Source organism: Argentina anserina, chromosome 7, assembly GCF_933775445.1.
Source record: "Argentina anserina chromosome 7, drPotAnse1.1, whole genome shotgun sequence".
NCBI classification, from domain to species: domain Eukaryota; kingdom Viridiplantae; phylum Streptophyta; class Magnoliopsida; order Rosales; family Rosaceae; genus Argentina; species Argentina anserina.
The window spans coordinates 11041779-11066280 of NC_065878.1; the positions used below are offsets into that span (position 1 = coordinate 11041779).

Here is a 24502-nt window from a genome sequence, read left to right on the forward strand (position 1 = left end):
CCAACTTAGCCACCTCACAGGTGTTGGGTTTTAATCACAAAAGGCCTCGGTACAATTGGTTATTATCCACCCACTTATAATCTTTATTTTCTTTGTCACTTCTTAGATGTGGGATCTCTCCTCTCCAACACCGTCAACCAAGACAACATCCTAGGCGCCACCGGCACCGCTCTGGCCAATACACCTCAGGCGTCGGCCAAAACCACCGACTCCCAATTGGTTCTCAAGAGGTCAGTCCAAAATCTCTACACACTCAGTTTTTTAGGGTTTTGCTTTCTTGATTGATTATCAGAGGGTTTCCAATTTGATCTTGACTTTATGTTTCTGCAAAACAGGCTTCAATCGGAGTTGATGGCGCTCATGGTGAGTAATCACTTCAAATCTCATAATCGATTTTTTAAGATTCTTGAGTGAATTTGATTGTGGAAAAAAATTGTAGATACAGATGTGTAGAGATTCGGGGATCTCTGCGTTTCCTGAAAGAGACAACATATTCTGCTGGAAGGGGACAATCAATGGAAGCAAGGATACGGTTTTCGAAGGGACTCAGTTCAATTTGTCGCTTTCGTTTCCGAATGATTATCCATTTCAGCCTCCCAAGGTCAAGTTTGAGACCTTCTGCTTTCATCCCAATGTTGAAGTTGTCAAGGGAGATTGGCAAGTGAAGAAGAAGAAGAAGAAGAAAAAGAAGATTGACAAGTGCAGATAGAATTGGGATTGGAAACAAGAGAAATGGTGATGATAAGCATGGTCTGAGAATAGTGTGTGTACGAGGAGTTGCAGAGACTAACACAGAGAGAGATGAGAGCAGTTTTGGAAGAGAAGTATCATGAGTGAATAAATAAAGACTAAATAATAGAAAGGGTGTGTTTCAGCACCCTTAATTTATTGTCAAGACTTTCTATATCATAAACCATTTTGGTTATGGTCCACTACTCCCTAGCATACTCCATTCTTCTTGTCGATAGGAATTGAATTTGTGCCATGACTTCAACTCCATTCCTCACAGTGGCGGATTCACAACTCAGGAGACTTTGACATTTTTTTTCTCAATGACTAAAGTGATAAAAATTTATAGCTCTTGAAATTTTAATTATGATGTATTAGATGTATACTTTGTTTATGAGAAAATAGCTAGCAACCTATTCAAAATTACTATAAGTTTAGTTGATTGCCAAAAAATATTGAAACTGATGAAATAGCTTAATCAAATTTAATACTCAATGAAAGTATAATAGATTAATTTCTTCAACAAGAAATGAAGGAAGATTGGAACTTGAAAACAAATAGAAAAATAGACTCAAAGAAGAAATTAAGGAAGAGTAAAACTTGAAAGTAAATGGAAAAATAGACTCAAAGATTTGCATTTGTTGGGATTTGATCATGTGTGCGCTTGATATTAACAAAACTTCATAACCAAACCTACAAAGCTACAACAGATGTTCTTATAACATATACTCCCCCCCCCCCCTTTGGGTGGACTTGAATCCCTCCACATAACCATTTATCTCCACCTATAACTAGAAGCCTGATTTTTTTTTTTTTGGGTTAATGCATAAGTAGATTAAGAGGGACAAAGTCCAAAGAGGCTGATAAACTCAAGCCCATAGTACAAATAATGACACGACCTGTCTTAAAATTTACCCTAATATCAAGGCAGATCATGCGAGGACCACTAATCAAAGAGATGTACCAAAATGTCAACATAATCTCTCTTGAAATTGGTCAACCCTAACCTGTTACAAAATCAACACTTCTACAATTTCAATCCAACCTCAACTCCTAGAACCACCATGCTCCCCATCATTCTCAAACTCCTCAACACACTTAATGACAACAAGGGTCAATAATAATCATATGATAGTAATTTTCTGAAAATCCCATTTCCGGATAATAGTCAAAATAATGATATAAATTCTCGGCTCATTTCTAACCAAATATTTATATATATCCACTATCATCATCAATCACGTACTCGAAACAATCACCCAACAAACTACAGTATCATATACGAAAATTAAACAACAATTATCAAAATAGAGTTACCAGTCCTCACTCTCTCTGAATCTCCATATCTGGAGTCCACTAGTATATCTCCCCTATTTTAGCGACTCAATTACATCACTACCGATGTCGGTTCATTCCCCTCTTCCGGTTCTAGAAGGAGGACTAACCCCGCTAGTCAATATCATATAGTATGCTTCCTGGACAATTAAGAATATCTGCTAGTTTATCCCCTCTCTTCTAGCTTCAATAATAAAAGGACTAGGCCCGCTAATCGTATAATTTGACCCCATGGGTAATCAAGAATATTTCCTAGGTCATCCTCTCTCTTATAACTTCAATATACATCTCATAGTCTGCGACACAACCATAAATCAACCCCAAGTCCCACTCAGCAACCTATCCACACTCTTTTCGGATCCATACTCTCTAAAGCACGCCACCAAAAATATATATAACCATTACACGCAATTAACCCATGACATAACAATCATCAACCAAATATTCTTTAATTAACTAATATATAATCTAAAATAATGGTGGCTACACCCAAACTTTGGCTAGACTTCCTACGTACCTTTTCCGAATGGATCAAGCTACTCGTAATTTAACTCATTTATATAACCCATAATAATACCACATAGACATAGAATATGTATAACCCGACATGTCTCACATATCGCAAATTAATAAATATCATAATTACTTGGAAATCTCATTTCCAATAAATAAATGTTTATAATCAAATTAAGAAATTATGATTCCCAACCGTATAAAATAAATACCAAAAACTTACTCAAATAAATTTCGCCCGAGAATCATGTTGGGTTTCGTCCCCCTATTTTGTTTTCCTTCCCAAAATGGCAACTTTTCAAATATATAAACCTCCCCCCATAAATAATAACTTTCCGATTTAACATTTCGTGCAACGAAATCCTTTACGACGACTAAATGCCCAAAAGAAAACTTAAAATTTGAATTATGTTATAAGTCGTACTTAGACTTTACGGTAATAAATGGGACAAAAGATTTGGGGCGTATCAAATAACCCAAAACATCTCAAATTTCAATCACTAAGGAGGAATGTGAACTATTCTTGGCACAATAAAATGGAGGAGACAATTCATCCATATCAATCACCATGAGGACAAGGCAGGCCATCATTACAAAGAACCAAAGTGATTTCAGTGTCAACAGTTTCACCAATAAACTGAAGTTTCCAAAAATGTCCATAAAAAATATGGGGTTGTGCTATTAACACCCCCCCCCCCCCCAAAAAAAATGCTATTCACACACTTCCTCCATAATGAAGATCAATCATAAAACAAATTTCAAGGGTGAATTTATAAATTCAATTAAATCCTAGTGTTAGAATAATGAAAAGGGTGTGTGAATAGAAATTTATGGTGTGTTAATAATAGAACCCAAAATATGATGCAAAGGGTCACTACCAGAAAATAGCACTTAGATGACAACAACAAAAATCCGTCGTCACCTAAGCAATTATAAGACGACGAAAACAAAGCCGTCATTTTAGTGAACACTTTCGTCACCTAGGGGCCACTTAAATGACCAAAATGTAGTGTTGTCATCTTAGTTGAGTATTTGAGACAACGAAATGTAATCTCGTCGCCTAAGATGGTGACCTAGTCAGCAAGCCGCTCCATTGTCATCTCAGCACAGAACTTAGACGACACATTTATATTTTGTCGTCTAAACATTTTGTCAGGTGATGAACAAATCTACTTAGATGACACAAATGTTTGTCGTCTAAGTTAAAACTTGACTTTATAATGTAAATCTATTTCCCGATCAACAGAAACGAAGGAAAAACAGAAAAACTATATGATTAATGCAGTGGAACTAATCCGTTAGAATCCACTACCGACATAAGATCAGGATTACTCTAGGGCGCTCACAAAAGCCTAATCAAGCTCATGAGTTAAAATAAAATAAAATTCAAAACAAATAAAATCTGAAATAATTTCTGAAAACACTAAAAGCTGTTTTTGAGGGCCTAAACGACCTCGAATGCCCGAAAAAGCACACACGTCGTGGCAAAGCTACGAGTTTGGTTTCTGGCGCCGTTCCCTTTCTGAAAATGTATCATTCGCCCTATTCTAAGCTTGTAGCACAAACATGAACAGTGCCGAACAGTGCACACGAGTTTGGTTTCTAGCGCCGTTCCCTTTCTGAAAATGTATCATTCGCCCTATTCTAAGCTCGTAGCACAAACATGAACAGTGCCGAACAGTGCACACATCTTATAATTTAATTATATGTTTATTCATATAATAACTATATAGTTATATTTCCATATTGAGGCATGTAATTCACAGAGGCTAGCTAGTAAAGATGAGGGAAGTGAAAAACACTTAGGCGACGAAGATTTGTCGTCTAAGCCCCGAAAATTTTAGCGGTGCGATCTTCCCCCCACATATTGAATGAAATTTCAAAAATTGGGCGAAAAATTTAAAAACTCAGCGAAATTATTCTTAGCCGACGAAACCTTGTCGCCTAAGTACTCTATAGAAACCCCTAAATCGAGTCACTTTAACACTTCGGCCCCCATTTCTCTAAAACCATCTTCTCTGAAACCAATCCCTAAAGCCGTTCAAATTTAATTTGCCCCAAATCCCATCTTTTCTGAAACCAATCTCTCTGAAATCAGATTCAGTTCCCCCACATCCATTAACCCAAGCTTCCACAATCTCTCTGAAATCAGATTCAGTTTCCCCACATCCATTAACCCAAGCTTCCAATCTCCCAAATCTAATAGTGCGAGCATTTGGTCTAGTGCGAATCCTTCTGTTTCCTGGTCTCCTTCCGATTTGTAAAGGTACAAACCTCTGATGCTTTTTTCTGGGTTGGTGGCTTATTATCAATGGATTCTTGATAAGCTTAGTGAGGTTAAGAGTATTGAAATCTTGAGGCTTGTTATAACTGTATGTGCATTTGGTTTATTGTTAATGCGTTCTTCTGTCTTGATAATTTGATTTTGTATTTGTAATTTACAGAACTCCTAGTTTCGTTTTTAGTTCAGAAGAAAAACACCTGAGTTGGTTTTATTTCTTTCCTTTTCGCCTAAAATCGGTGTGATTCACTGAAACTCAATGCAACTGATTGTTTTAGTTGCAACTGATTATTTAGGACCACTTAATGCAACTGATTGTTTTAACTTACCTATATATATTAATACATGAAGTCACTATCTGTTCACTACAATGTTGGTGAGAAGCATACATGTTACCTTGCTGACTTGTAAGCTTGTCTTCTTGGTAGCATTGCATTGCATTCTGTGAATAACCATATCATGTTCTTACTGTATCATTCTGTAGCATTGCATTCTGTACCAGTCTCAATCCTTTTCATTTAAGCATTTCGTAGACATTTTACAAGATTGTTGGTTTCTAATTCCAAACTTCTTCAATTTACAGGTTCAGGATGCCGCCAACTAGTAATAGTTGGAATAAAAAGATACAGAAAGAGAGAGATGACCAACTAGCTCATGAGTTGGCTGAGCAGTACTCTAGTTCTTCTAACATTGTGCCTCCACCGGGTTCAGCACCCCCTGTCCCTCCCCCACTGCTAGATGAAAATTCAGCCCCTCCTTCATCAACTTTTGTTCCTCATAGTGACTGCTTATCCAAGCCAAAGAGTTGTCGCCGGAAAAAACCTGTAGAAGGAGGTAATGTTACAACACCCTAATCAGATTTTGAAAGTTAACAACTTATTTTGTTATTCTAAATGATAAATTCCTAAGTTACCTAAACATTGTACTGCAGAACCTCTCCCCAAACGCACTCGTGGGTTGGTGACGGGCATGAAGGCTAAAAAGATTGTAGAGAGCACTGGACAGAAGATCAAATTCATTTGGGACCCTAATTTCCTGAATGGCCCGATGAATGCTGGCGTACACAGCATGTTGACTCACGATATTGGCCACATCGTACGAGACTCCATTGCTTTGCTGAAGCCTTCTTGGAAGGCGCTTGACAATGAAGAGAAGAAGAAGGTTCCAGCGGAACTCTCGGTAAAAAGTTAATTTCAAATCTATCTATTTATTTATGATCGTTTTCACATGTCTTCATTGTCGTTGTTTCATTTTTGTAAAAGGTCTATTATGAGTTCAACTTTGGCGTCTCGTCTCCAGAGTGGGGATGGATAAGCAAGATTGCCGACACTGCTTACAGGAACTTCAAGTGTGATATTAAATCTGAATGGGAAAAAGATGGCGATGAGGATGTACCAGCGGAGTTCCTGCATAGGTTGGACCAGTGGCAATATCTGTGTAGCCACTTTAAGTCTGATAAATTTCAGGTTAATTATTTATATAAATGTGATGATTTAATAAACATGTTGGGCAATTTGATTTATATATGAAAATTTTTATGTTTTGGTTCACAGAAACAATCTTGTGCCAACAAGAGTAATCGGCATAAGAAGACTTTACACCACAAGACTGGGGCAAAGTCTTTCATTCGCAGCGCGGAAGAGCTTAGAGCCCAGGGTGACCCCATCCCGATCCTTTCCAATTACTCCCGAGTGTATGACGCTACCAAAAGCAAGGAAGCGGCAGACAATATTGTAAGTTATTATTTAATAAAATGGTTGCATTTTGTATGATGAGTTTTGGATGTTTGTTGTGATAATAGAATTATGTCCTTGTTTGTGGGTGTATTAGCATGTCAGATCAAAAAATAATAGTAATCACCCAGAAATTTGAAGAGATTATAGTAGCATCACCGCCTGCATCTACTTCCACCCAAAGTTAAAGGAATTTGATAAATAACTATTCTGGAGAGCAAATAGCCCAAAAAGCAATACCCTTGAAAGGAAATAAAAATATAGTTTCAAAGCTACCTGTATGAGATGGCTGAGCTATGGTTGCTTTAATATTGGTGTTGATCCTCTTAGAACCAATCAGATCATTGAGCATAATTTCACATTTCTGCATGCTGTTCTCCCCAAAATGTATCTGAAGAATGATTTCATCAAAATGAACATTAAGGTAAACAGTTTCAAGACTTAAAAAAACAAGTCTGAGCTGCACTCAGTAGTCACTAGACCCAATATAACAGATATATCACTTGCCTTGAGGAGTTCAATAGTAATCACCCATAAAAGATATTGGTATCGAGGTCAGCATAAAAGATACAAAGAAAAAGCTCAGAAGATTTGAAACTTGTAGGGAACTTACATTATCTGCATCATCACCCATACCATGCTCCTTCATAGTAGCCTATAATTCATCTCTTGTTATGTACCTGTTAGTTGAAATTGACAGTGATGAACTAATTAACTTCCCTCTATGAAAAAATGATGTAGAATACAAACCCTGCAATCCTTGTCAAAATACTGAAAAGAAGCAGAAACCCATTCAAATAGATAGAATTTTATATTAAGATTCTTCAACTCACCCCCTGCTATCCTTGTCAAAATACTGAAATGCTTTGTACAAGTGTTCATCTCTCTCTATGCATAGTAGCATATATAAATTCAATGTAGTCAATTGATCCATTTCCATCAACATCAGTCTGAAATGTATAGACAGGATTTACAACAGTGCTAGTCATTTAAGAAAAATCAATGCATAATAGCTGAAGATAAACTCATTGAGTTCTAGCAAGTCATATTAGTAATCATATTGATGTATGTATGTTGGTTTTGTGCTTTGAATTTCAGAGGAATTTGTACAAGCCAATGAGAAACTCAAGTGGGTGATGAAATTCATGTTGGAGACATTTGGATGTGAGCCACCATCATTCCCGCCTCAGCCTCCCTCAAATGAAGATGAGGATGAAGGTGGTGAGAATGGTTCCCTTAGCATTGGTAGTTGAATTTCAAAATTGCTTAAACTGTGTACTAGCCTAGCACTATGATTTTTTGTATAGAGGTAGATCATCCTCTATATATGATCTTTTGTATGTGATATATGGATGTAGATCACCATCTAAATTCAATGATCTACAAAAACTTGCTTGCTAGCTAGGTCATTGTACTCAAGGGACCATTTCTATATATATGATAATCTTATTTGAAATTGATCATTCACATCAATATTTGATTTATTATATATATTAGATTCAAATTATAATCCATTTAATACAAATTAATTATTAATAAATAAATAAAAACAGTAAGGTGACAAACTTTTTTCTCGTTGCCTTATATTTCGCCGTCTTACACCTAAGTTAAGGACAAATTTCGTCACTATAGATCCTCAAAATCCGTTGGCTAACAAACATGGTGACGACAACAAGTTGTCGTCTAAGTACTGTAATTTGTCATCTTAGATATCAGGTGACATAATACATCTCGTCGCTTAAGAATTACACCTTGTCACTTTAGTAGTAACGTGACAACAAATATGTCGTCATTTAAGTATTGGAATTTCGTCATCTTAGTAATACCGTGACAGACGTAGTTTTGTCATCTTACATGTGCGCTTAGGCGACGAAATACCTAATATCGTCATCTAAGTACTTGTGTGACAGCGTCTACTTGACGGAACTTAGATGACAAAAATTTCGTCGCCTAATGACTTAATAAGACGAAAATAAGATCTTATGCAACGAAATGTCGTTGTCATCTAAGTCATTAATTCTGGTAGTGGGTTATTATAGTAAATAAAAAATTTTGAAGAAAAATGAGAAATTATCCAATACTAGCCTTTACACCCGTTCAAATGCACGGATTCAACTTCTCACTACGAGCTAAAATAGAGTTAACTTATATTTCCTTTTTATCTATTATAATTTTATTTTACGTTTTTGGTCCTATATTATCATTCAACTTGTAAACTTAAAAGTGGGGAGTATGGGTGACACTTCCGAACCGAAAAATTGAACTATTTATAAAACAACGTCGTTTTACGTTTATCTTACCGAATATTTAATTTGATTAATGTGATTTTAGGTTTTATATCATATATAATTATATGTTTCTCTTTTATAGTGTTATATATATATATATATAAGTTTTCTAAAACAAACATACATATATATATATATAAGCGGATGTGTAATTACTAAATTCGCCTCAATATAATATAAGAATAAATATATATATTTATATACATATATGCAACTATATTTTTCAAGATGTCGTGTAAATAAAGGACTGAGAGTGGTATGTTGCCTACAATATTAAATTTAAGCCCTCATTTTTTTCGGTAGTATTGTAGTCATATATTCATATTTATAATTTTTTCAAATAAGTAAAAAAAAGGGGGGGGGAAACCCCAAAACATTCAATATGTCAATTTTAGTTTAATTCAATTTTTTTTCAAAAATAAAAAAAAACTTATAAAAAACGAATCAAACCGAACCGAACCGATTAGTTCAGTTTTCGATTTTACATATTTAAAAATCATAAATCGAACCGAACTGAACCGAGATTCAAATTTAATTCAGTTCTGAACCGAATTGACCAAATCTACCCGTGGTGGGGAGACTCAAGTCCTAGATCCGCGGATGCCTTACAATGAACTAATAAGTTAAGATAAGCTGGAGTATGCCAAGTACTTGAGCTGTTGAATATTCCTCCAACGTAAATATTGGGATAGGATGTGCCCTTTTTTTGTTATGAAGGATAGGATGTGCCGTGTCATGCAAGAAACAACATGACTTGATTGTGACCTGGCCCGACCATTGGGAGAGAGAAGGTGCGCTCACTCGGTTGACCAAATGACGTTACTTCGAGGAGAAATTATTTGGCGAGCGTAATTTCTAGAGGAGATCTCATCATGACAAATCACCTTGTATTCAAATGGAGCTACAGTAAATCGTCTAATGGTTAAATTAGGCTACGGGACCACCTCGCGGCCAAATTAAGCTATAGTGAATCACCTCGCGGCCAAACTGGTGGTGCTGTGATTTTGGTCTCGACGGAATCATGTCACGGTAATATTGAGCCACTAAGCGTTATGGTCAAGATAGACCACGATCAAATCAGATCACAATCGAAGTAAGGAAGATGTTAACGGTTGGTGACCTGAAGCACTTTTCCACGACGTGGAAAATGTGTATTCACATACTCAGCATGCGGTCTTGCGGATATGATTTTTTGCGATGTGGAAAATGTCAAGTACTTGAGCCGTTGGACTAGTCCTCCAATATTGACCCAAAAAAAAAGACTAGTCCTCCACGAAAAAATTGGGGTAGGATAAGCCATTGTGATACCAAGATGACTTGACTCTTGACTAGCCAATTTGATGGGAATCCTTATGAAGGTCTTCGCTCTACACGTACAGGACTACAGGTCGCTTAGCAAGTGAAGCGGGGCTGGCAAGACCAGTTAATCTTAATTAAATCCAGTGTAGGAAAATTAAAGCCACTGGCTTCTCTTGCCTCTTGGTCCCAATTCAATAGGTCCCCATGATTAAAGTTAGTAAATATTTTTGTTTCATCCACAACATTTTTCTATTCTCTTTTTTTACCTTACCTTTATCTGCTTGTGAATCTTGTCTTCGTCACTTTTATGAAAGCTTAAGGGCAAATTTGAGATCTATGAAGAGGCTTGCCTTCTCCACTGCATAACAAAAATGAAAGGCACAAGCCTTTTGACCGTGCAGTGCATTTGCTCTTATTAGTTTGGATTTGCAACCCCGCATTCCACCAAAAATTGCAATACTTAAACAGATACATAATTGCACCCTATAATCCTATATTCCTTTCAGAAATTTGTTACCGCTCTATTTTCCCCTTCTTTTTGACCTTTTTTTTTTTACTTTTTTTTTAAGGAAGTATGTCACCTGGTGAAATTAGTGGAACAGTCATGCTTCTGAAAAACAACAGGATATCAACTAGCAATGTCTTTGGTTTTTTTTTCTTACAAGCCTAACTGATCGGGACTCAATTAGGAATGCCTGACTGTGGTTTCATAAGCGGATGTTTCTTTTTAACTTGTTCGGAGGGACAAATATTAGGTTCAATCGTACCCGAAATTGATCATTAGAAATTGAGAAAATTCATGTCAGGCTTCAACCCTTCAACTGTCTTCCTAGAAGAAGTTCAGAACCATTGCTACAAAGGGTCAAAAAACACCTGCTATTCCTCGTACTTGAACATTGTTCCTTCCTTTTCCCGGTCTCGATTGCTCATTTTGAACAGGTGCATGTAGAATGAAAACACATTGGCGTCCTTAAATGCATATTGTAACTTTAAAAATGAATACAATTTGTGGGAGATGACAATGTATCAATAAACCGTATGCCATGTAACTGTTTTTTTGAAATTTAACGAGATACAACATTTCACCTGCAACTTATACATTCGGTGATGTCAGATCGCAGCTGTTCCAAAAGAACCAAATTCGAGACCTAGCCAAAACAATAAGTCGTGTTCGATTCAACTCTCAAATGTATTTCCGGGTTAGCGGCAAGAAGAAGAGCGGCAGCGAAGAGAGAGGGGAGGGGGAAATGACCTTCTAGATTTAGCATTAAATAGAAGGGAAAAAGTAGGCCCGGGTCCGGATTTAGATATAGGCCCAACCCGACTGGCTCGACAAGAACCAGAAAGTATAAGACAGAACCAACCAAACACAGAGAGGCATTGCATCTCTGAATTTAGTCAATTTACAATGGCGAAGCCAGTTGCTGAATGGCAGAGCAACAAGGAAGCTGTTCAGGCCACTAACGACGACGCTTCTGTATTCCTCTCTCTCTCTCTCTCTCTCTCTCTCTCTCTCTATTCGAATCTTGCATGTGTATATATATATATATATTTTTTTTTTTTTTTGGCTTCAAACCCAACAGAACATAATGTGTCTTATGTTCATTTTCACTTGCGTTCTGTTTGGTTTCTAACAAAGTACTTAAAGAATTGAACTTTAGATTGTAGAACTCTGGTGTTGCTGAGTTCAGATATCAAGTTGCCAACTTTGAACTGTGTTTTGATGTGATTCTAGGTCCTGTGTGCAAAAGGGTTACATAAAAGATGATTATGTCCATTTTTGTGAGGAGACCTGTGAGAAATCGCCCATTATTAACTGTGGTATGTTTTTTCTGTTATGAAAAGAGTTTCACAGCTTGGAGTTTAATCAATGGTGGAGAATTTTGATTTTCTTGGTTTCTGTTGTCTTTGAATAATGAAGGTTACTTTGCCCGCTGGGCTGCGTTCCGCAAGCTTTTGAATCAGTTTCTTGATACTGAAGTTGGCGAAAAGGGTGAGCTGAGGAAGCAGATACTGTCGCTTGGGGCTGGGTTTGATACCACTTATTTCCAGTTGCAGGTGCGTTTGTTTTTCATGTTTTGAGTCTTTGATTTTGTTCAGTAATTGAGATGCGTTGGAGTGGCATTGATGGTGTATGCATTTGCATGGTTTGGCTTTGTAATTGCTAAATAAAATGAACCTGTTTTAACTTTAAAGATAAGTGGGGATTAGGATATACTAAACTCTTGTTCGGTCAAGTTTCATATTTCGTTCTTGTCCTTAATCTTTGTCCTGTCTGTTGAGATGTTGATAACAGTGTATATGTACGTGGAGGTGCTGAAATTTTCTTTTTTCTTTTTAACTCGACCTCTTTGTTTGACAGGATGAAGGGAGGGCACCATATCTATATGTGGAGTTGGATTTTAAGGAGGTGCGAATTATAAAACATTAATTACTATGTGGGTACTGTAAGTCATGTCGTACAGAGAAAGTTGTCCTCTGTTTTTTATGTTTTAGTTGCACCTGTATCACAATAAGAGGCTTGTGTTATAGTCTTTTCTTCGTAGGCTACAAGAAAGAAGGCAACAATTATTGAAACCTGCAGTCAAATGAGGGATAAAATTAGTGCAACAGCATCAATCTCACGAGGTCAGTACTCCTTTGTTGCTGCTACTATGAATCTTTTGTTAAGTGGTTTTATATTGACTATACTTGTCTTTGGAGTGCTGTTGAAGATTTGTTTAGTACCTAGCTGAATTGGGAAACACCAGGACCGCCAAGTTTTTCCAAAATAAAAATACGTCTTTGTGGTTATATGAAGGTCAACTATGTGAGCTCCTCAAGTATGTCAGTTTCCATTTTTACTTTTGTAGAGAAAGGAGAAGTGCTCAGTGACCCCTTAAGGTACTTCCAGTTGATTTGTGTGACATACATCAATTAAATGAGGTCATAGCTTTGGCTGGGTATGGATCCCAGGTATGTAATTTGGGACAATATTCTTCCTTTGTTAAATTGGATTTCATCACTGACTTTGAACATTCTATAGATATTTGAGCTGTTTGTGTCTGCTTTTATGGCATATCATTATTCTTTCTTTTCAAATAATACCGATTGGATCCTGCTTAAGGGTTATGATGCTTTTAGTTTCACTAAAATATGTTTTAGTTGCTAATACAAAGTTTTTTTTAGTGTCACCAAGTAGGGAATATTTTGTTTTGTACGAGTAAGATTAATAAAATTAAGTTTGGAATTTGTTAATAAAGAGAGAACCAAGATTGCAAGGAAGAACATATTGCAAGGATTGTGAAAGCCTTGGAACCTGCAGTATAGTTGGCAATTTCAATAAAATTTCCTCTTCTTTTCTTTGTTTTTAATTTTCCTCCAGTCTTCCCTAATAAAGTCATATAAGATCGTGATACTTGATTTTCATTTAGATTTTCTTGATTGATCATTTTATTCTGATATTATTATCAGCCTGCCGACTTTTATAATTGCAGAATGCATTTTGATATACATTGATCCAAAATCTAGTCGCGAAATAGTTGGCTGGGCATCAAATACATTTTCAACAGCCATATTTTTCTTGTATGAGCAGGTAACACGGGATCATGTGTCTTCTTGTTATGAAGGCTTCAATTTGATCATTCTTGCTTCGTTTGATTCGTGATTACGTTAAGGAATACACATCTGATATGGTTTCATCAGATTCACCCAGATGATGCTTTTGGGGAGCAGATGATCAGAAACTTGGAGGTCTGTTATTATTCTCTTTTCTTTCTGTTTTTATTTTATTTTTTTTATATTCTGAATACTATGGCACTTTCTTAAAGTGTGTATTCCTTATAATTCTTTCCCTATCTATTTCTCTTTGTTATTTCAGTTTCAGTTCATTAGGTAGCAGATATATGCAAAAAAATAATAATAATAATAAGAAATTATAGGGAGCAGTGAGTGGGAAGTTGCTCATAAATATTGAAGTGAACCTACCAATAGATCATAAAAAATAAATAATATATTTGGTTATCAAATTAGTATTAGATTCATCTTGCTCGGCAGATAATGGTAGATGCTAATGCACATAGTATTGGATTTCCTTAAGAGCTTCATTGTCTGTATGAGATGCTATAGGACTAGGTGTACTAGTACCTGAGGTAGAACTCTTGTAACTGGTTGAAAACAAAAGAATGGATTTCCAATCTCTAGATAGATGCAATGTTTTCAAAGGCGAAGGCGATCAGGTCGAGCCTCGCGAGGCGAGAGCATCGGCACGCTAAGGCGACTTAAGGCGACCGCCTTTCCAACAATAATTATTTTAATTATATATATATAAATTATTCTAAAACCAAATTAGATGTATATAAATCCAATATTTCTTTTGTTGCAAATTTACATAACCATTTATACAAAAGATAAACTAAAAGAGAGTAGCAGTCTAGCAGTCTGGCTGTGCAGCGGGTTTCCAAAGACGGTTGGCCTGAGTACTATGATGGTAAGACGGGCATATGCATTGGGAAGCAAGCGAGGAAGTACCAAACATGGAGCATGTCTGGATATCTGATTGCTAAGATGTTGATAGAGAATCCAACCAATTGTTCATTGATCAGTCTTGAAGAGGACACAAGGAATGCGCAGCCAAGGCACAATCGTTCAACTTCTGTCTAAAATCTATATGGAATCGAATCACAGTGGCAGTATTAACTCTACAGAAAACAGATGACAGTGAGGAGTATGGCAGGATGTAATTGCATTAGGAGGTAAATACTTGAGGCATGCTTTAATCATCATGGCTTATAATAATACATCACCATAAGCTGTGTTGCAATTTGTTTTCCTTTTTTCCCTGAAAGGTGGCATGAAACTATTTTGATTACTCTTGGAGAAACAGTTTTGTGGTTCAATACAGTTGAATAGGATGAGACTTTTATGATTCATTGTCACTGGGATATATTCTGGATCTTCTGCTTTTTTTTTCAGGTCATGTTCTTAATAATAAAGGGTCTATATGCACATTAGTGTAAAAAAAAGAAAAAAAGCAGACATAACTAACCTCATAGAGTCCAGATTGGGTAGATAGCTTGTCCTCATATAGGGATTATTGAACCAGGGAGGTGTACTAGCTGCAGGGGTTTCTGGACTACACGACGCAGAGAGGAAACAAGGGAGGCTCGCACCAAAACGACACCGCTTTGTTCTACGATCAGATCAAGTCGAAGCTCCAGCTGGAATTCAACAAGAACCAGCTCGTGGAGAAGCTCCGGCGCCTGAAGAAGAAGTACCGGAATGTCCTCAACAAAATCGCCGCCGGAAAAGAGGTCAGCTTCAAGAGCCCTCACGATCAGGCCACGTTTGAGATCTCGAGGAAGATATGGAGCAACAACGGCTGTATCGCCGCAGCCGACAACCCGCTGGACGACGAAGACCCCAACCCTGATCAAGACCGAAGACGCCGGATTCCAGAAATCCACGCCGAGATCACGCAACCCACCTTCTTCCTCACATCATGCCCCGCCTTCGTTTTTCCGTCGCCTCACACTCCCGGAGCGTCGCCTTTCTAGAAGCTCGTCTAAGTTTGAGCACGCGAGGCGTTTACCCTTCGCCCTGCACCAAGACGCGCCTCGGCGTCGCCTTTGAAAACACTGGATAGATGTAACAAGACTGCATATTTCTGTCGCGAGTCGGGGCATCGGTTATTATCATTGCTCTGTTGGCCAAGACCCATGAATATATTCGCTCTTGATTGTTACTTCTACTAGAATTGTTCATTCTTGAGCTTGGCAAGTCTGTTTCATTAGGCTCTGAAACTGTAATATTTGGCTGTTTTGTCTTGAATTAGAACATGCTTATGGTAGGAGAGAAATAGTTGGAAATTCGAGGACAGTGAACTTTTTTGTTTCCGCTGATGAAGTCTATATCTTCCTTTCTTCTCAAATATATCCTTCACTTTCTATATAGGTTATGGACAATAGACTGTTTCCATGTTCTTTTACATCAGCACTGGGTAGAATAGGGCGGCACCTCTAGTTTTTAATTTTTTATCCTTCACTTTCCAGACTTGCTCATTTAGTCCTTTCTTTTTTTGTATAGTACATTAGTTTTTCTGTCCACTGACATTTTGGGGAAAAAATTAAGGTAGAATTGAATCACAATTTCTAATAAATCCATGATGGCCCCATCTTCCAATGCATTTCCATCATTTTATATGGAATTCTAGGATTTACCAGTTTTTGACAAACCTGTCTTGTGGAGTACTGATTCTACATTTATTTTGTGCTTTACCTATTCAAAATGTGTATTTATGTGTCTGATGTACTGCATGCAGATTTATGTACATGTGGAGAGCAATGCACCAGTACCATGAAGTCCAGAACAACATTATACAGCAAGTTAGGGGACTTGTGAACCGGTCATCCAAGGGTGATGCCACCTCAGAACTGCACCGGCAGGCAACTTGGGACCTGGAATTAGCTGTTTCTGCTTGGCACTCCAGCTTTTGCCGCTTGATAAAGTTCAAGCGAGACTTTATCCAGTCAGTTCATGGTTGGTTCAAGCTGAGCCTTCTTCCTGTTTACAATGACACCTTCTCTGGAAACAACGAGCCTTTCTGAAGTATATTTCTTCTGTGATGAGTGGAAGCTTGCACTTGAACGTGTCCCTGATACAAATGGCTTCAGAGGCTATCAAGAGCTTTATCAATGTTGTCCATGTAATCTCCATATTGTGTTAGTAGTATTTTTTTGTGGGTGGGGGTTCAACATGTATATATGGGGAGTTTTGTGATTCTTGAAAATCCATTTTGCTTATGGAAGGAATCAAGGAAAGAAAAATGTCTAAAGCTTCTGTACAGGAAACTGCTTAGATTGTTGAAACCCGAGGTTCGCTGTTTTCAGCATTACCAATAATATACGTGCTTTTCTTCCCTCCTCTCTAATCACGTGCCCTTTGAGTTTGTATGTCCTTATGTTGTTCCTTGGTTTAAGAACGGACGTAAAAATCATCACTGAGATTCTTCTGCTGTTGATTATATATATTGCAGGTTAGGTTCTAGGAGAGAGCATTTCCAAATCCAGACAGTTGACTTAGCCGGCTGCAAACTAGGATCTAGCACTTGCATATCTTGGCTCTAAGCTAATAGTGATACTAATCAGAGTATCAGATTATGGTTCACTACACACTTTAAATCTTGTTATTACAAAGGCCAGGCCGCCAGGGTGAGGTCATTTCTTTTAGTTTGGTCATGCTGGCTGCCGGAGAATCTCTCTGCGCTGCCATAGTTCACTAGTTTGAAGATGAGCTTGAGCTCATCAATAGAGGGACTTTAGTGCTAGTTGTATCACAATTCACAACTGACTGCATTGGCCGTCGAAGATCATCATCTTTTGGTGTAAATTCAATCGAGTACTTGAAAGTTGAAACCAAACCAGTAAGATGAAATTTCCTTTTTTCCAAGTGGACTGGGTTCTGAATCCTACAATGATTCATGAACACTTCTCTCTTTGCTAAAATTTGATGTTTTGAAATTTTCTGGGTAGTGCAAACAGATTATATTTGATAGATGTAGAACTAACGATATTAGACAAGAATCACAAAATAACGAATCTCTACTCGATGCACTAAATTAGGTACCAGCCTATCACTAATTGAAGTTTGCTAAACATGTTTTCCCTTACAAGGGATTTAATTTAATTTAATTGACGTAGGTAAAGCTCAAGTTCATTGGCAATCATACTCTGTTAGAGTTGAACGATGATGGGGTACATGGTGAACTTAACACAAGACAGTACATGATGAATCCTGTGATCCAAACTAAAAGAACTCAAAGTCTAGATATTTACCCCCAGACTTCACGTCTGCCCCTACAATCCTCTTGCTGTTGCTTCCAACACTAATAGGATCAACAGCCCCAAATTTCCCTGGCAGCTCAGGTTCCATTGGTCTTGGTACTTCTGGCGGAGTGCTGCATCGAATAAGAGCCCAGTTGACGCCTTCAAAGAAGGGATGCTGTTTGATCTCAGTTGCACCCCTTTTCACCCCAAGCCGGTGTTGTGGCTCCTTCACAAGCAATCCCCTGATTAGATCACGGCCGGCATAACTAGTTGATGGTGCCTCAGGGAATTTAAGTTGCTGCCCCACCACATTAAACAAGGTAGCCCGATTTCCTGAGCCTTTGAAAGGGGTTTTACCATACAGTAATTCATGCAGGAATATACCAAATGTCCACCAATCAACCGCACTACCATGGCCTTCTCCCTTAATGATTTCAGGAGCTAGGTATTCATGGGTTCCGACAAAGGACATAGACCGAGCTTGAGTAGGCTCAGCCATGAGCTCTGGAAGTGTATTACTCATAAATCCAGGATCAGCTTTAGGTTTCCCGGTCTTCTTGCTTTTCTTAGGGAAGAGCCTGGGTATGAAACAAGCAGGCTGAATGCATGCTGATGAAGGCTCAATACATGCCGGCTGGACACAGAATGCACCCCCAGCTGCTCGTTTTGAAGGATCAGAATCGAATGTTCGAATTAGAGTTGGTGAAACACTACATCTCAGGGAAAGGTCAAAGTCTGACAGCATTATATGACCATCATCACGGACAAGCACATTTTCAGGTTTTAGGTCCCTGTAGACAACTCCAAGCATGTGTAGATACTCTAGTGCCAACAGAACCTCCGCAGCATAGAATCTGCATTCAAAGATAGACAATGAATGAGCGCTTGCCTGTCTACTTTTTGCAGCAGAGAAGAGTAGCATAAGATACTAAATTGATAAAGCAGTAGCATCTCATCGGTCAGATAAATACAACACACAAGTTCCAAACATGATACAATGATTTCACATATCCAGCTGAAATTTATACGTTATCTCGTCCTAACAGACAAGGTAATTATAGATCTTAGATACCATAATCCCCCGAACGTCCCCAAACTTCACTTTGTGAGCTCAAAGTTTGGATTTCATGCCGAAGTCTAGTGTCTTTAGGAGGCTGAAACCTTTAGCAAATAGCTAGATTAATACCTAGAGGGGGTAAGAACCACCCATGGAATCAAACTGTGAGCCTGACCATCCCACTAAATCTTCGCTGGTCACCTTTAGTTACAAAGAGAAGATAGTGATGGCGAGGTGGGTTGACATAACTACAATAAGTAAGAAAATAGCCTGCATCATGCATTTTGAACGCATAGGACTTCAGAGACTTAATATGTGTTGAGCTCACTCAACAGTAATAAATAGTCATCAGATTCACAGAAAGGTATCTCCAATGCATTAACCATACTTCATATTCTGATAGAAGTTCCAAGTGGGGAAAAAGGCAACATATCCAATGTTCAAGCTTTGAAATCATTTATAGGTCAGGGTAGAAATTAGTTATGAACACAAAATGCACGGCGTATCCATATTCTATAGTGTAAAATTGAGTAAGAATCAAAGAATGTACACTTCTATATATGGAAATATCTAATACAATATTATGTTTCTTATAGACATGATGTTTGTTAATGTTCAAACATTCGTCAATTTTAAAAACAATATTTAGAGTCTGATGCATACAAATAAGCTTCCATAGCTTTGGACTTCAAAATTCAAAACTGTTTGCAGCTTCAAGTTACTCAAGAAGTAGATTTAAGAATATGAAATAATATAGCTAGTGACTAGCATCTGGTGAAAACTTGCAATCCATGTATATATTCTTTCATTACCCTAAAGATGAAAATGAATTTCCTTAAAAAAAGAGAGGAGGAAAATGAATTCAAAGGGTATGATCATCATAGTGCATGTCAGATAAATTTCCAAAACAGATCAAGTTGATAATAAAGAAGCTGAACAATCATCACGTGAATATAAAATGACCCAAACACAATTAGTTTCTAACTTCCAAATCTAGACATTTGAGAGAATACTTCAGAAATTAAAATCTTACCTTGACGCATACTCCGAGAAATGTTTTCCGGGTTGTCGTTGCCTCAGAGTGTGCAAATCTCCACCTGGACAATATTCCATGACCAAACACGAGAATCTGTCTGTCTCGAAATGTGTATATAACGTTGGAAGAAATGGATGATCCAGGAGTTGCAATATCTCCCTCTCTGTCTGAGCTCTAGTTAACTTCTTCCTGCTTGCAAGGGATGCCTTGTCCATTACTTTCATTGCAAAATAACAACGGGTTCCACTAAGTTCTGAAAGATATACACTGCCAATATCACCACAACCAAGGCGTTTAAGTAATTTAAAATGACTCATACCCAATATCCCATCCCTAGCTCGAATAGCAAGAATAGCTTTCCACCTAGGATCATTTCCTTTGTGGGGCTTGTTGGCACTCCCAGTAATGTTGCTCCAATTACTGTCATCACTAAGCCCACTACTATCACTCGCCCGGCTGACACTCGTTTTTGCACTCTCTAGAGACTCTCCCTTAATACTTCCTTTAGTACATTCAAAGGTCCTCCCAACACTGAGCATACCATCACTTGTGACCGTGTCACTTCTATAAGTATTGGCACAGCTATTGGCAATGCTCATAGCAGTGACAACACAAGTACTGTCAATACTACTTAACGGACTGACATTGCCACTAGGAGGCAAAGAAGCATCCCAAACGCACTCCCTCTCTTCAGAATCTGGAGGAAGGAGTGAATTATCTGTATTTTGTGATGCCCGATGAACCACAAATTGTGGAGACAATGCATCTACATCATTGGGTTCTTCTAGAAGGCTTTCTGCAGGAGAATGAGCAGTTGGGACTGGTTTCTTTGGAGGAACATGGAGTGAAAGATCTTCAAGGAAAGGGCCTTTTATGGATATGCTCTTCATCAAACACACGGGTTCAGTGTGATTCTGACTAACTGGTATGTAAACTGTTTTCATTAAATCCATATCAACAGGTTCTGGAGGGTGACTAGCCCCGGAGAAAGAACTAGGACCGCCTTCATCAAATGAATCTCCATCTTCCTTGAATGCAACAACCTCAGGCATAAATGATTCCTCTTCTGGGAAAGAGGCCTTTCCTTTCCGTATCCTTAAAGGCATAGGTGAGTCTGAATCTTGAGATTCTCGCAAATCAGATTTTCCATCTTTAAACAAAATAGACTGCAAATTTGATGCAATTTCTTCCCTCACAAAAGCCAACCGCCCGTTGGGTAACTGACCCCTAACTGATGCGACATCTTCTCTTCCCAAACCGTTGCGCGAATTTGACAAGTGACCTCCTGCTCTTGTTGAAGTTGTACGAGTGAATGAGACCTCACCTACCATGGGAAACTTTACAGGACATGCTTTCGACTCTGGACCCCTCTCCATCTCCAACAATTATATATCATCGCATTGCAAAATCTTCCAATCAAACCTCTGCAAAAATCAACCACACTTTAGCTTCGACTGCACTTCACATTTATGCTCACATAACTGCAGGGCAGTCCACAAACCACAAACAGAGACAGAATCCATCCTATTTCCACAATAGATTACTCGACGCATAAGCAATACAAAACAGTAAAAAATGCGTTAAATATAAGACACCCAGAAACCTATCTGCTACAAAGAACAACAATTTGATCCCAAGAAAACAGAATCAGATATCGAATGTAAATATAGCAAACAATGTAGGTGCATACTACATAGCATCATCATATAACTCTCTTTCCTCATTTCCCAACTAAACCCTTCCCAAATTATACATGATTAACCCAAAACCACAAAACCCTTCAACCATGAAACTCCCAACTGATGAAACCTTCCAGAAACCCCATATCACATCAACACAAACAATCAGTTAACACCTCAACTAATTTCCAACACAACTCACATTTAGCAACCAAAAAATAATAATAATAATAATAATAATAATAATAATAATAATAAAATGCTAAACCCAACAAAAACAAAACCCACAAGCTCAACCAAGCCTTCATTTCCAACCAAAAACTCTCCCATAAAACTCCAGACACAAAAAATCAACACAGTGCGAAATGAGAGCAATGGATAAGATTCCCTAAATTCCCAAAATGCCCAAAAAAACAACAAAATCAAGAGAAAAATCCAGAACCACGGAAAACGCACCGGAGCAGAATGAAACGACGTCGTACAGCTACCGTCTTCCAATTTAGGGTTTTCTACCACACAGCTCTCTCTCTCTCTCTCTCTCACTCTTTCTCAGTCTCACTCCACATTACACTGTACTATTTCTCCCTAAAAATTGAAAAAATTAAAACGAAATGCAGAGGGGAGAGAGAGCTCTTACTCTCAATCTCTCCAGCTCTATATCTTTTCTTGTCTCTCTAGAAATTTGGTCTGAGAAAGAAGGAGGATAGAATGAGAGAGTAGAGAGCAGAGAGAGAGAGAGGAAAAGCTTAATTGGGGGATTACGGTGATTCGTAAATTTCACAGCTTTTGCTTTATTTATTTTCTCTTCTGTTATTTGTGGGCTGCGCACTTTAGTTGGAGCAGACCAGAGAGAGAGGGACCCCCTGCGGGGAGAAAGTGGGGCCCGCGCGTTCCTTCTTTGCGCTACACTTCTGTTTTTGAAAGACAACGACGCGCCTTCTCTCTCTCTCTCGCTCTCGTCTCGCGCGCTTCTTCAGTGTGTGAGCTTGAGAGGTGAGGGCAATATAACTAGACGCGGGGGCGAGCGCGTGCGCGTGCGGTGTTGGGGATTATTCGTTGGGGTTTGGGAAATTGGGGATTTGGGGTCTTGATTTGATTTCACATTTTCTTGGTTTTGATGATTAGGTTTCTGGGAATTCTCATCATAGTGATTTTCATTTTCAAGGTAAATTAGAAGGATCAAAGAAATTTTAAGAAACACTTAATTTTATCAAAGCTAATTAGCTAGATTGTGAAATGGATCTCCACAATCCAACAAGGGCAACGCGGACCTTTAGTTCTATTTTGGGATGCTATTGATGCTCATCTCATTTTAACATACCCTTTTTCGCACTATTTCTATAATTGCATTTTTATTTATTTATTTGTGTTCCTACACTTATAACGTGGCAAATATAGTCGCAAACTATGTGACTTATCAGGAACGGGCTAATTGGTTATGGGATGGAGGTCATTTTCTGATGATAAACCTATAATATATTCTAGTATTGAGTAAGAGAGTGAGGAATATATGCCCACCACCCATGTTTCCCAAGTTCTCTAAACTCCCGCCGAACATGCTTGAAGGAGTAGAAACTTGAATTGATTTGTTCAAGTTCGCCGAGCTATGAATTTCGGCAAATAGAAAAGGGGAAATGTGTGCAAGTCTTCTTAATACCTTCTCTATCTGCTTAACATTGAACGAGTTAATTTTGAACCGGTCATCTAAGTATACAATGAGAACCTAAGTAGTACGGACACGGACACGATTTGATACGTAGACACGGCATATCGAATTTTTTTGGATACGAACACGTGATATACACGTTAATTAAATATTATTTTTAATATATATAGGTATTAAAGATTGAATCTAAGTTATATAGTTTCTTAATTTGAAAAGTTTAAACAAATATTCAAACCAATTACTAAAATATTGACTTTTGAGGAAAATCCGACATTCTAAAAATAGATTTTGATAAATTTTCAAAAAAATATTTTGATTAATATAAATTTTAAACTATTTGGATAGCTATATCTATTAAAATGTGTATCAATATACACACAAGTAATTCAGGAAGAATGACTAAGGAGTTCACATCTCCTTGAAGAAACCAAGGTTTGAATCACACTATGTGCAATTTTGTGATTTTATTGCATGTGCGTGTCCAGATCGTATCTAAGTAAGGATACGCGTGTCCGAAACGTATCCAAACAAACATACGCGTGTCCGGCGTATTTGAGCGTATTTGAGGCGTATCATGTCTGTATCCGTGTCGGACACGCAATACGTGTGGTGTTGCTCGTGTCCGTACTAAATAGATGAGAACATATCCAATATCAATATTTAAAAACTTAACTTAAAATCATTGATTTCCAAGATCGAAGGTTGACGCTCCATGCAACTAATGTACCACGATATTGATGTTGGTTCTATTTGTCAGTGGTGACTACGTATAAAGCCAAAAACAAAATTTAACTTATTTGATTTGTTTCAACATTTAGCATTGATGTATTAACTAATTTCATTTCAACAAAGAAAAACTAATTAATTTCAGTTTCTTACCGTTCTCAATTGTACTTTATTGTGCTTTTCCTGTGACAAGCATTAGATCAATCTTACGTCAAAAACTAATACATGTGTTGTTTTTTTATCCGTTAAATAATTAAAATGCTACAAATAGTCTATTATAAGTCAAACTCATGACGTCTCACTTAACGATAAAATATTATGTCACTATACCAAATAGAATATTTTGTTTAGTGTAAAA

At 37.7% G+C, this 24502-nt stretch overlaps 3 protein-coding genes across 3 annotated transcripts; 2 read left to right on the forward strand and 1 right to left on the reverse strand.

Moving 5' to 3' along the window:
- Window positions 1-117: 117 nt before the first annotated feature.
- Window positions 118-709, forward strand: LOC126803575 (ubiquitin-conjugating enzyme E2 20-like; the record flags this gene model as incomplete). The annotated part of the gene is made up of 3 exons (XM_050531359.1): window positions 118-230; window positions 336-363; window positions 446-709. Coding segments are annotated over 3 exons (405 nt in total), but the record flags the coding sequence as incomplete, so codon positions are not given.
- A 13632-nt stretch (window positions 710-14341) lies between these two features.
- Window positions 14342-16463, forward strand: LOC126803576 (probable transcription factor At5g28040). The gene is made up of 2 exons (XM_050531360.1): window positions 14342-14395; window positions 15281-16463. Exons 1-2 carry the CDS (start codon window positions 14342-14344, stop codon window positions 15710-15712), a joined length of 486 nt encoding a protein of 161 aa, XP_050387317.1. The 3' UTR covers window positions 15713-16463.
- A 1364-nt stretch (window positions 16464-17827) lies between these two features.
- LOC126801937 (serine/threonine-protein kinase D6PKL1) lies at window positions 17828-22510 on the reverse strand. The gene is made up of 3 exons (XM_050529436.1): window positions 22209-22510; window positions 20071-21497; window positions 17828-18834 (listed from the first exon to the last, which is right to left on the reverse strand). Exons 2-3 carry the CDS (start codon window positions 21447-21449, stop codon window positions 17961-17963), a joined length of 2253 nt encoding a protein of 750 aa, XP_050385393.1. The 5' UTR covers window positions 21450-21497; window positions 22209-22510; the 3' UTR covers window positions 17828-17960.
- Between the last annotated feature and the right edge of the window lie 1992 nt (window positions 22511-24502).

Coding starts and splice junctions, on each gene's coding strand:
- LOC126803576 (XM_050531360.1), top strand. CDS start 14,342: ATGGATTTCCAATCTCTAGATAGATGCAATGTTTTCAAAGGCGAAGGC. Junction 14,396..15,280: donor TCAAAGGCGAAGGCGATCAG/GTCGAGCCTCGC, acceptor TACTAGCTGCAG/GGGTTTCTGGACTACACGAC.
- LOC126801937 (XM_050529436.1), bottom strand. CDS start 21,449: ATGGAGAGGGGTCCAGAGTCGAAAGCATGTCCTGTAAAGTTTCCCATG. Junction 18,835..20,070: donor TTCTCGGAGTATGCGTCAAG/GTAAGATTTTAA, acceptor CTTTGAATGCAG/ATTCTATGCTGCGGAGGTTC.